Below are 11,876 nucleotides of genomic sequence, written 5' to 3'. Positions count from 1 at the left end.
TCACCAATCCACTGAATTCTTCCACAGAAACAAGGAGGAATGACTAGTTGTCTGGAATGAATTAGCAGTGGGTCAGATCTGGATAGGTCAAATGAAATATCTTGGAATGAAATGTGCCTAATTGTCAGCTGCCCCTGTGCTAGTATTCTACTTCAGAACATACCAAACTCCATAGGATCTTGGATTGACTTCACTGCAAGATCAACATGAACTATTAACAGCAAAGGGAAGTAATAACTGATCTGTTTTGATGGCAATTCCATAAATAGAAACATTATGGTGATGCTATCACTCCTGGACCTATACTGTGGAGCTAACAAATTATTGAATATTGCCTATTTTACAAGAGTCAGAAAGTGAGGGGCAGGGTGGAGGGATGTGGAGGGGGGAGTGTGGTTGCAGTTCAACAAAAAGTTTGCAGCTTCTACAACATTCGGAATGAATGTTTTTCAGCATCTGTTACTGGAAAGAAATTGAAAAATTGACCTGACCTTGACTAGCTTGGGTGGATTTATATTACTTAGCTTGTTTTGTCGTGTATGGAAACTCATTACCACGCTTAACAATCCCTAATTCACAGAAATTTGGCCCTACCTATAGAGTTTCTATTTTCCCACTATACCTGCTCTCCCACATTCCAGGAATATTGGCTGAGCGAAGGCTTTAGGAATCTACAAGTTCACATACTGCTACTACTGGATTTTGACCAGATAAAACAATGTAACTTTACCGGAGCTACATCTCATTGCCTGTGACAATGACAATGTTGTTTTAAAGGATTAGCTGGAGTCAAGTGGGAAACGTTCTACCTCCCTCAGGCTCCACGAATCAGTTAGCTTGGCTGGTCAATCTTTAGGAGTGTCTAGATTTAGCTGTTAAATTACTTAACCTGCTTCCGAGGATTGACCTTTTTCCAAACTTCTATCAGCTGGTATGTCATCTCGGAGACACAGGATAGACTCTTCTCCCCAGTGCTGTTAAGTCAAACAATAAGCTTTGCAGGTGTACAAGAGATACCAGGAATTCTTTACAATCAGCAAGTACTACTCATCATAAATGTGAACCATACAAAGCTATTAAATAACCGGTTGAAGTCACGTAATCATAAGAGATGTAATTAATGAGAACAGATTTAATTGGGGCATTGTTACAAGTGAAATTCTGCTTGTCTCAATTTTAGAACTGTATCACTAATGGAAAATAATCAAAAGAATATTTAAATTCGTCATTCTTCATTTTGTGGTTGATTTAAAAATATGCACAGAGGGTAGTAATCCATACCCATTCAAAAGAATCGAGTAACTGAATAGACCAGGGTGTAACAGATGTAATTCAATGTGGACTGTTGCAGTGCCATGCACTGGTGGTGCAGAATTCCAGGTATGGTTATAACATGCTGGGATAATCACTAAGTAGATAATAAAGGGAATCTACTGATATAAGCTGACCACTCACGTAGGTTTAATAAATGGGCGGGAGTTGGAGCAGTGTACAAAAGATTCTGAGGGTATACAAGGACCTAATACGCTCACACTTTGACAAGTGTTGGTCTTCGCACACAAACAATATCGAGACTCTGGAGATGGTGATTAACATGTCAAATTAGTTATGAAGTTCCAATGTTTAGGGTTATTTACTTTGGAGAAACATAGGTATAATTCACTTTTCTAAAATATTGAGGATGCATTCCAATTGGAGAGATCATTGAAACAGCGACGATTGTAGTACTGGAAATGATTTCTAGTTTGATTTCAAGTTATTTCTTTGCGCAGAGGATCTCTCCCTTCAGAACAAACTGTTCAGAAGTGTGGTGAGTATGGATTCATTACTGTCCTCTGGAAGGAAATATGTTCCTGAAAAAGGGACATTCTCAGTTAAAGGTTGGTTGGTAGTTTGTCACTGTTGAATCATGGCCTCTGGAGTTATTCAGAAAGAAACATTTCCAGTTTTTATTCTGAGTTATCTATGTTTTTTTTCCAATCCCAAGAGATTGTGTTGAGCTGTGTGAATGGAGAGTGAAGTTGCATCACTGACTCAATAGGGAAACCTTGTCATTTTCTCATCCTTTATCTCTCCAAGAACAGCAACTTCTATTCCACTGACATAATTGGCCAGATATGTGGCAGAAACTCTGTTTAGTCTACACTTTCAGTGAAAGTAACATAACAGAGCAGGAATAACTCTGGAGAAATTCCCTGGCCATAAATTGGTGAACCTACCAAAAGTTTTTTTCCCCCCTTTCTTGCTTCCCATTGGCCTTTCTAGATTTTGTGTTGCTTTGTTCTGATATATACATCTTACATGACCTGTCCTGTAAGCAATACCTTTTAAATGAAACCTTCAAAATTAACCTAATCTCCATATTTATCTGTGGAACTCCAACCTTCAATACATTCCTTATTTTCACGATGTGGAGTTGCTGGCATTGGACTGGGGTGGGCACAATAAATAGTCTCACAACACCAGATTAAAGTCCAACAGGTTTATTTGGCAGCACGAGCTTTTGGAGCGCTGCTCCTTCATCAGGTGAGTGGGAGTTGGGTTCACAAGCAGGGCATATGTAGACACCAACTCAATTACAAGATAATGGTTGGAATGCAAGTCTTAACAGGTAATCAAATCTTTACAGGTGTAGACAATGCGAGTGGAGTGGGGGTTAAGCGCAGGTTAAAGAGGTGTGAATTGTCTCATGCCAGGACAGTTAGTGAGATTTTGCAAGCCCAGGCAAGTCATAAGGGTTACAGATAATGTGACATGAACCCAAGATCCCGGTTGAGGCCATCCTCATGTGTGCGGAACTTGGCTATTAGTTTCTGCTCGGCAATTCTGTGTTGTCATGTGTCTTGAAGGCCACCTTGGAGAATGCTTACCTGAATGCCCTTGACTGCTGGATTGTTCCCCGACAGGAAGGGAATACTCCTGCCTGGTGATTGTCGAGCACAACATGTCATCAAAGACGACGAACATCTTGCCAAGGCCATCCTCACACCACTACAACTTGCCTTCAAACAACCGTGCAACCTCAGACCATTGTACGCAGCAAACTACGCAGCCTTCAGGAGAACAGTGACCACAACACCACACAATCCTGCCACAGCAACCTCTGCAAAATGTGCCGGATCATCGACATAGATGCCATCATCTCACATGAGAACACCATATACCAGATACGTGGTACAAGATACTCTCGCGACTCAGCTAACGTTGTCTACCTGATATGCTGCAGGAAAGGATGTCCCAAGGCATGGTACATTGGCGAGACCATGCAGACGCTATGACAACGGATGAATGGACACCGCTCAACAATCACCAGGCAGGAGTGTTCCCTTCCTGTCGGGGAACACTTCAGCAGTCAAGGGCATTCAGCCACTGATCTTCGGGTAAGTGTTCTCCAAGGCAGCCTTCAAGACACATGACAATGCAGAATCGCTGAGCAGAAACTGATAGCCAAGTTTCGCACAAGGATGGCCTCAACCGGGATCTTGGATTCATGTCACACTATCTGTAACCCCCACGACTTGCCTGGGCTTGCAAAATCTCACTGGCTTGAGACAATTCACATCTCTTTAACTTGTGCTTAACCCCCACTCCACTTGCATTGTCTGCACCTGTAAAGATTTGATTACCTGTTAAGACTTGCATTCCAACCATTATCTTGTAATTGAATTTGTGTCTATATATGCCCTGTTTGTGAACCCAACTCCCACTCACCTGATGAAGGAGCAGCGCTCCGAAAGCCCGTGCTACCAAATAAACCTGTTGGATTTTAACCTGGTGTTGTGAGACTACTTTCTGTTCCTTATTTTCACTTAGAACATGCTCCTAATGTTATGCTGCAATGCGCAAGACTAATGCATGCTTATTTGCAGAAAAGCATTATTAAACTAACTTTATTTATACCTCCCTAACAGAGAGGGCAGCAGAGGTGGAAATAGAACAGAATGCTAAGATCCTGCAATATATTACACTCCCTCCATGCCTAATAAAACTTGTACATTAAAATGGAAAATGATACACTTACATAAGTTTCCAGAAATGCAACATAGTTATACATGAAAATTTAACAGGTTGGGCTGCATACACATTTTACATTTTACTCATCCAGTGTAATCACATCCAAAACATATATGATCAACACCGAGCAATTTACACGTAAAAAATGTTTTTCATCAACACCAATGTATTTAATGAAACTATCATTTAACAAGAAATAATTCAAATCCCTTTTTTGTTTTTTTTCTTCCCACATACTTTGAATTAACTTACCTGGCTTTTCTCTCCATCTGGGTACCTCCTTCCATTTCCACAAGCTTGACTCTGCTCTCTCAACATCCATGAATTTGTTAAAACTGAACTTTGACTATGAACTTCACTTAATGGTTGAGACATGACATTGATTGATTTGTCTTTATCAAATACCCTGACTCACTGCTCCACTGGTGGATTCTGAGATGCCAGCAAACTTTCAGCTTCTTTGCAACTTTCACTTTGGGTTGTAGGAGGAAGTTGGACCAAAGGAGGTTTCTTATACTCTCTCTTCATCAGATTTTCTCTTACAATGAAATGATCTACATGACACTGACAGAGTCTCGCTCCAATCTCCACTAGATATGTGAATATACCTGGTCTCTTTGCAACAACTCCAATCACATACTTCTCTTCATCACTTAGGTGGTTTTTCCCACAATGACGTTCTGACCAGTGCTGAGCTAAGTTTCATGCTTTGTGCATTATGACTCATCTTCACTTTGCCTTGCTTTTCTCTTGCTTTGCATTTGTCAGGCTTAAGAAAACTAAACTGTGTCTTAAAGTGCGTTTGAACACTAACTTGTAAGGTCAGCAATTGGTTGTAGACTGGGTTATTCTGTGATAGGCTAAACAATTTTCTGCTCGATTTCAAACAGAAACATGGAAATTACTACCCAACATGTTACCCAGCAAAAACTCCTGCAAAATCTCTTCACAATCTGTACACTCCTTTCTGCAGCACCATTTGATGCCACGTGATGTGGTGATATGATATGAGTGTGTGTTTGATTCCATATTTACTCATATTTCAAACTCTGCTGATAAACTGTAGACCGTTATCTGACACCAATATCTTTGGCAACCCATAAATTGCAAACCAACTTCTCGGTCTTTTCTCCTTGGAGAGACGTAGGATGAGAGGAGACCTAATAGAGGTATATAAGATGTTGAGAGGCATAAATCGGGTGGACTCTCAGAGGCTTTTTCCCCAGGGTGGAAATGGCTGCTATGAGAGGACACAGGTTTAAGGTGCTGAGGGGTAGATACAGGGGAAATGTTAGGGGGAAGTTTTTCACACAGAAGGTGATGGGGAGTGGAATCGGCTGCCGTCAGTGGTGGTGGAGGCAAACTCAATAGGGTCTTTTAAGAGACTCATGGATGAGTACATGAGACTTAATAGGATGGAGGCTTATAGGTAGGCCTAAAATGTAGGGATATGTTCGGCACAACTTGTGGGGCCGAAGGGCCTGTTTTTGTGCTGTAGTTTTTCTATGTTTCTAAAACCTCAATAGTTTTGGCACTTGTGGTATTGGGCATTTTTCCACTTGCTATGGCTATTGAACAAAATACTCTTTCCCTTCCACTTGAAAGAAATCGACATGCACTCATTCCCATCGTTTGCTTGTGTTTGATCATTTTGATCATGGAACAAAATTATATTTGTTGAGTGGTTCTTCATTGAGATGTACTTCACAACTTTTCAATATCTCTATCTACCTTTGGATACCAACAATAGCTTCTTGCCATTAGACGGATAATCCCTACATACATTTGATGAAGTTCCCCCAACAATCTCTTTCCAAACCTGGGTAGAATAATGACTCTTAAACCACATAGGAGACAGCCTTGATCTATACTCAGTTCACTTCTACACATGAAATACTCCTGTAATTTCTCATCATCACACTCTTTAGCTCAATCATCATGACAGAATTGAGCACTTTACTGAGCATCACATCCTTAAGAGTTTCTTCACTAATTTATCAGGCAGACACTGGTATGTCATTCATGTAATTCCATGGCTAAAATGAATTAGTCTTCACAGGTAATCAGGAAATAATTTCCAAATTTGCATTAATTTTGTACTAATGGGCCCTCAACACCCATCTCTGAAACCATGCTGCCACTGGGAATGGTACTCTCATCTTTGAATCAAATATGGTCGTACGGTTTTGGTGGTCAGTTAAAGTAAACTGACTGTACAAGTATCTGTGGAATTTGGTAACATTACATACGATCTCAATTTGTGTGTAGTTTTGCTGTCTTTGTTAAGTATCTGAAGCGGGGCGGCTCGGGGGTTAGCACTTCTGCCTCGCAGATTTCCACTTGAATCACTGTCTGTGTGGATTCTGCATGTTCTCCCCATGTCTGCGAGGGTTTCCTCCGGGTGCTCCAGTTTCCTCCCACACTCCAAAAGACATGCTGGTTAGGTGCATTGACCATGCTGAAATTCTCCCTCAGCGTACCTGAACAGGTGCTGGAGTGTGGCGACTAGGGGATTTTCACAGTAACTTCATTGCTGTGTTAATGTAAGCCTACTTGTGACACTAGTAAACTTATAAACATATTCTATAGGTTTCTCCATATCATCTTCCTTATGCGAATTAACACTACACCTAGTCCCTGTGGCGAGGGACTAAAACCAATTGTTTCTTGCAATCATGGCAGGTCAAAGCAGTGTCACTAATTATTCAAATACTTTGACACTTCACAGGCTACTTCCAATCTATTCCATCTTCGAACTAGAGTGAATGTATTTGCGAAGTCTGGAGTGAACTTGGAATAATAGAACATTCATAGGGATTGGTGTGTAAGTTCTTTGCTCTCTGGTCTCTTCACTTTCAAAATTCCCTCATCCATCTCCTACATTGGGTGGCTACTTCACCATCTATTTGGTGACCCAAGCATGTTACACTTGACACCATGAAGTAACACTTGTGCTTTTTAGCTTCGATACCATCCTCTTGAAGTCCATCTAGGATTTTATTCAACATTGCAATGTGCTCTTTTGCCGTCTTACTACTAATTAGAATTTCATTTAAGAAACAGCACCCTCCTTTCATCCTATTTAATATCTGATCCATGATGCTCTGAAACACTGCGGGGTCAATTTATTTTTCATTGTTCATCTTTCCATTAAGAGTTACTGTCTTAGTGCAGGCACAGTGATCCTTACAAAAATGTTTGTCTTTAAAACAAGCAATTTCTTAAAGCTGAGGTGGGACAGTTTGTTTAACAGATCAGGAAAAGAGAAGTGCATGGTTCTTTTTGGAAAGAGGTTGCATGCTTATGGAACTTAGTTACATTCTGTTGAAGTTCTTGAGTTTACCAACTGTTGTTCCAATGTTGTGCTTAGTGATCTCAGGATTTTACAAAACCTAAACACAGTAAGAGAAAGTAATAGGGAGGAATGTTTCATAACTTGGCATTAAATCCGAAGGAACTTGTTAATACTAGTTATTCCTGTGATGGAAAACAAAATGAACATTTTAAAAGCTTACACAAAATGCTGCATTTGTTGTCAAAATATTTATTATGCATATTTCTGCAAGTCAGACAAGTTGTTTGATAAGAATTTACTGTAGAGACTTCATAGTTGTGCGTACTTCAAATTACTTTGGTGACGTTTACAAGTCTGCTTCAAATTATTAAAAATACTGTACTGAATCTCTTTTCTAAGGATCTTAAGAGATTTATCTAGACTGATTTTTAAAATCAACTAGAGAGACAATGGAACAGCTCAAGGCCCTCAAGCGGTGTTTCAGAAAGTCCTGTTCAAAACCGCTAAACCGAAAAAGACTTCTAGTCGGACAACCATATTTTTAAACAAAATAATACAACTCTCTTCACTCCTAAAATGCCCAATTCATTTATGGGTAGAGGCAAAAGTTTGGTACAGAACAAAGAACCCCTTTGATTTAATGTTGAAAAAGTTCCCAGAAGCAGTAACAATGCATTATACAGCCAACGGAGTGACTCTCTTTTGTTTAAAGTGAACAGCTATGCTTCCCGACCAATGCAATACAAATACTTTTGCTTTGATGCAGAAGTATTTATTTATTGAAGTTTATCAGATAAACTTGCCTGTACATGAGTTACTCACATTTTGGAAAGTGAACATGCACTGTAGCATGTGAATTGAGGGATATAGAACTGGAATGACGTGAACTTAAGCAAACCACATAATTGTTTTATAGATAGCATCTGGGGAGGGGGTGGGAGAAGGGAATGTCTATGCACTACCATCATTTAATCCTGCACAGATACACGGGATCGGATTATAGCTTGTGTGTGTAAACATTTCAATCATATTAAGATTTCCAAGCTGTAAACATTTGTTTTGGACAATGTAGTTTGGCAACCATTGCAAGATACTGCATCATATTCCAAATTAATTTCCCTACATTGCTGATTTAACCAAACAACTTCATTGCTAGATAAATTCCAATAATTTACAAAAGTAGATTCTGTTCACTGTTGAAACAGCTAAAACAAAATAAAATCCTCATCTATTTTAAAAAATGTAACCAGACTGCAGTCTTTTGCTTTGCACACTACCCTATCATCCACATTGCCCTATCATCCACACTGGTGAAATTTTGTCTTACTCCAAGTCAATATGCACAGGCAAAATGACTCTGGGCAATTTCTCCTGATGTGCTGCTGTGTACTGATTATTTGTTAGGACTTCTCATTATTACTTTGCAACTTAATGAACTTCATGTTAAGTTCCATTAGAATCAGTTTTCTTGCGGTCTTATTAATGTAACAATTTATTGAGAAATAAATCAGCTTATCCAGTTTCTCACTTGGACAGCAAAAGGCTGGACTTTGGTTGGTCTACAACACCGGTTTAAACTGGACCAGCACAAACATTAATGAGAAACCATTTGCTTAGCAAATCAACTCACAACGAGCCCATTCTTCTGGCAAACTGCTGACATTGTAAAGGTCCCTCTTTGAATGTTCTAAGGTTGGCGAAGCAATTTATAAACAAACAGAAAAAGGCTGAAAAGCTGAAGCAGACCAGGCAGCAGCCTTTTCCAATTCTGAGAAAGGTCACTGGCATAAAACATTAACTCTGTTTCTATCTCCACAGATGCTGCCTGGTTGGCTGAGAATTTCCAGCAATTTCTGTTTGTATTTCAGATTTCCAGCATCTGCGGTGTTTCACCTTTGTATAAGCAACTAATAAAGCTGAGTGTTTAAATCTGTAGTTTTACTGAATTTCACCCAAGATCAGATCACCTGCAAACAATCAGATCCAGGAGATAGGACACTATAATTTAAAAAAATTACTGTTAACATTTTCTGATAGAATATTTGTTTTGCGATGAGATTCATGTCTAGATGTGCAACCTTTGCATGGATCCTCTGCTGCACTGTCGGAGTTCAACCCCCGCCCAACAGTTGAACACACAAGTCACCTGTGTGCAAAATTGCCATGATGAAAGTGGAATTTCATTATATCCAGCAACATATAATCGACAGCATGACAAAAGGTGGGGTTGAGAATAGACTAATGATTGGTATCCCACTACTACAAAAAGGATAAATTTGCTAACACCCCACCCATCCAACCGCCCCCCCCCCCCTAAAAAAAAATCTATTAAAATGCATTAGAACCATGCTGATCGCCCTGATGTACACTGGCCAATGATTAGAAATTTTTTCCCAATGTGTCCAGTATCCATCTTCCATCCTTCACATATTAATTCTTGTCCACTGTAAAAAGGCACTTCAGAAACTGAATATGGTTCATTTCATTCAACTGTATCGCATATAACCAATTAGAAAATAATTAGCACATAGCAGAATGATAGTCAGGACAACGATATTTACAAGAACAGGAATAGAATGAATGTGGGAATACATCTGCCAAATAGGATGCAGGATTATACCACCACAATATTTTGGCTCATCATACAACAGAACACCGACGTAGCTTTAATTCCTTGATAAAAGTCAAGATGAAATAAGACACTTTAGGCCTTGACATTAAGGTGGCTCCAGATCTAGCAGGTAGTGACTATGCAAATTAGTTCACTATTCCTTGACTCCTTTGAGGAGAACCTTCCAAAGATGTAAATAAATAGTGCTCTGTACACATTCAAGCACGCTGTATAGTGGTGGTGTTTCAATCCAATGACCCAACAGCAGTTAAATTTATTCCCTGATCCCAGCACCAGGGTTTTGGATCCATTTGTTTTTAGACAACTTTACAGAGCTGCAAAGTCAATCTGGACGTAAAGCTGTCTTATTCCTGCCTGCAAAAGAAAAGTTTGTTTATTCACCCACTGAAACATTTCTAAGAATGAGTAAATAATTCAATTTTTCCTTTTTACTTCAACAAATATGAAATTTATAAAAATGTTTAATAACCCAAGTTTAGTGACTGTAGATTGTTGTGCTAAATATAATATACTACATCATGTTCTATTACATGAATGGCTTTATATGTATTACTTTTGCAGCAACTGGCTCTGGCAAATGTTTTACTCAGTAAACACACAGTCACAGCTATGCACCCAGAAGGATACCAATTGGAAGGGGACCCAAAAGAAGCTCCTTATGCACTACCTACCAGCTAATAAAAGGGCAGCGGAAGAGGCTGAAACTACCCACTCCATTAAAAAAATTAAGCACAGGATTCGCGAAGGAAAGAATGGAACAAAGTTAAACTCCTCATACAAATCATTTTATAAGGTTAAATCTATCTACATAATCCAATTCATATTTTCTTTGATTGTCACTGATCAGATTCTTATGATTTAACTTAATCAGTCAGATCAATGCTATTGAAAATGTGCCAGTTTGTGAAGAGGGCCTAACATTTACAAACATGACACCAGACTGGAGAAGGTTGTGTGGTGTGCGATTAGATGGGGATAATTGCAACACATTTTTAAAAATTAGTACTTTTAAAATCATTTGTTTGCCTAGAGTAAGCTACGCTGAAGATAATGAGGTAGGTATAGCATTGTATCATCCTTCTCATTATTCTTTAGTCAGTATGATAGCAATGACTGCTAGTTAGGTCAAGAGTAAGACCGCCATCAAAGAATGCATATGTATTATTTGAGGGATTGAGGGGTGTTGTAAGGCAGCTTTAGTGGGGCTAAAGATATGGTTGAACTTTTAAATGGGTAGATTGGATTGGTCTTCACTACTTCTGTCCAATATGAATGCATCGATGTGTATCCAGATTGATCCTGGCCAGAACATTACAGTTCTTAAAGCAAATTAGGCTCTAAGTCCTCAGCATATTCACCCGAGCGCCCTAACAGAAATGGGGATTGTGCTGTAAGCCATTAGTTTATATAGTTTAAATCGCTATCTATAATTACTTGCATGGATTTAAGGCTCCTGTGCGGTGCCTATATATTAAAAAAGCACTAAATCAGAACCTGGAAAGCATAGACTCATTAGTTTAACTTCAATTATAGTTAGGTTTCTGGGAGATATTGTTTGACACACGAGATAATTTAGAAAGAGCAGAAGTTAATAGAGAATACCAACATAATTTCTGGAAAAGGGGCTACTATTTCATGAATGTGATAGAATTTTTTTCGAAGAGATTACAAAGTTGTTGAACGATGAAAGTTTGGCAAGCACCGTGTATACTGGTAAAGTGCCACATGGAAGGCTCAAAAATAATGTTCCATCTTAAGGAAATTGTGGTCAGATTTTACATTTCAAAGCCCTGGAAAAAGGTCCAGAGGAGGGACAATCAATTGATCCTGTTTAAAAGCAGTTAGTTATCAGGCAAACTTAGGGGAAATGTAGACTTATATGGGATATCCTGGAGGTCTTTAAAATAATGAATACATTACAATAACCAGGAGGGT

At 39.1% G+C, this 11,876-nt stretch overlaps 1 protein-coding gene across 1 annotated transcript in view; it reads right to left on the bottom strand.

The window, feature by feature from the left end:
• Nucleotides 1-7,539: 7,539 nt before the first annotated feature.
• Nucleotides 7,540-11,876, bottom strand: part of slc30a7 (solute carrier family 30 member 7) — a 68,493-nt gene continuing 64,156 nt past the window's right edge. Inside the window, exon 11 of the mRNA XM_078218236.1 lies at nucleotides 7,540-10,295. Coding sequence (XP_078074362.1) covers nucleotides 10,248-10,295 — 48 coding nt within the window. The 3' untranslated portion in view covers nucleotides 7,540-10,247. The remainder of the gene's footprint in view (nucleotides 10,296-11,876) is intronic.

This window comes from Mustelus asterias, chromosome 8 (genome assembly GCF_964213995.1).
Source record: "Mustelus asterias chromosome 8, sMusAst1.hap1.1, whole genome shotgun sequence".
Taxonomy (NCBI): domain Eukaryota; kingdom Metazoa; phylum Chordata; class Chondrichthyes; order Carcharhiniformes; family Triakidae; genus Mustelus; species Mustelus asterias.
Note: the sequence above shows the minus strand (reverse complement) of the source record. Positions and strands in the feature narration are given on the sequence as shown.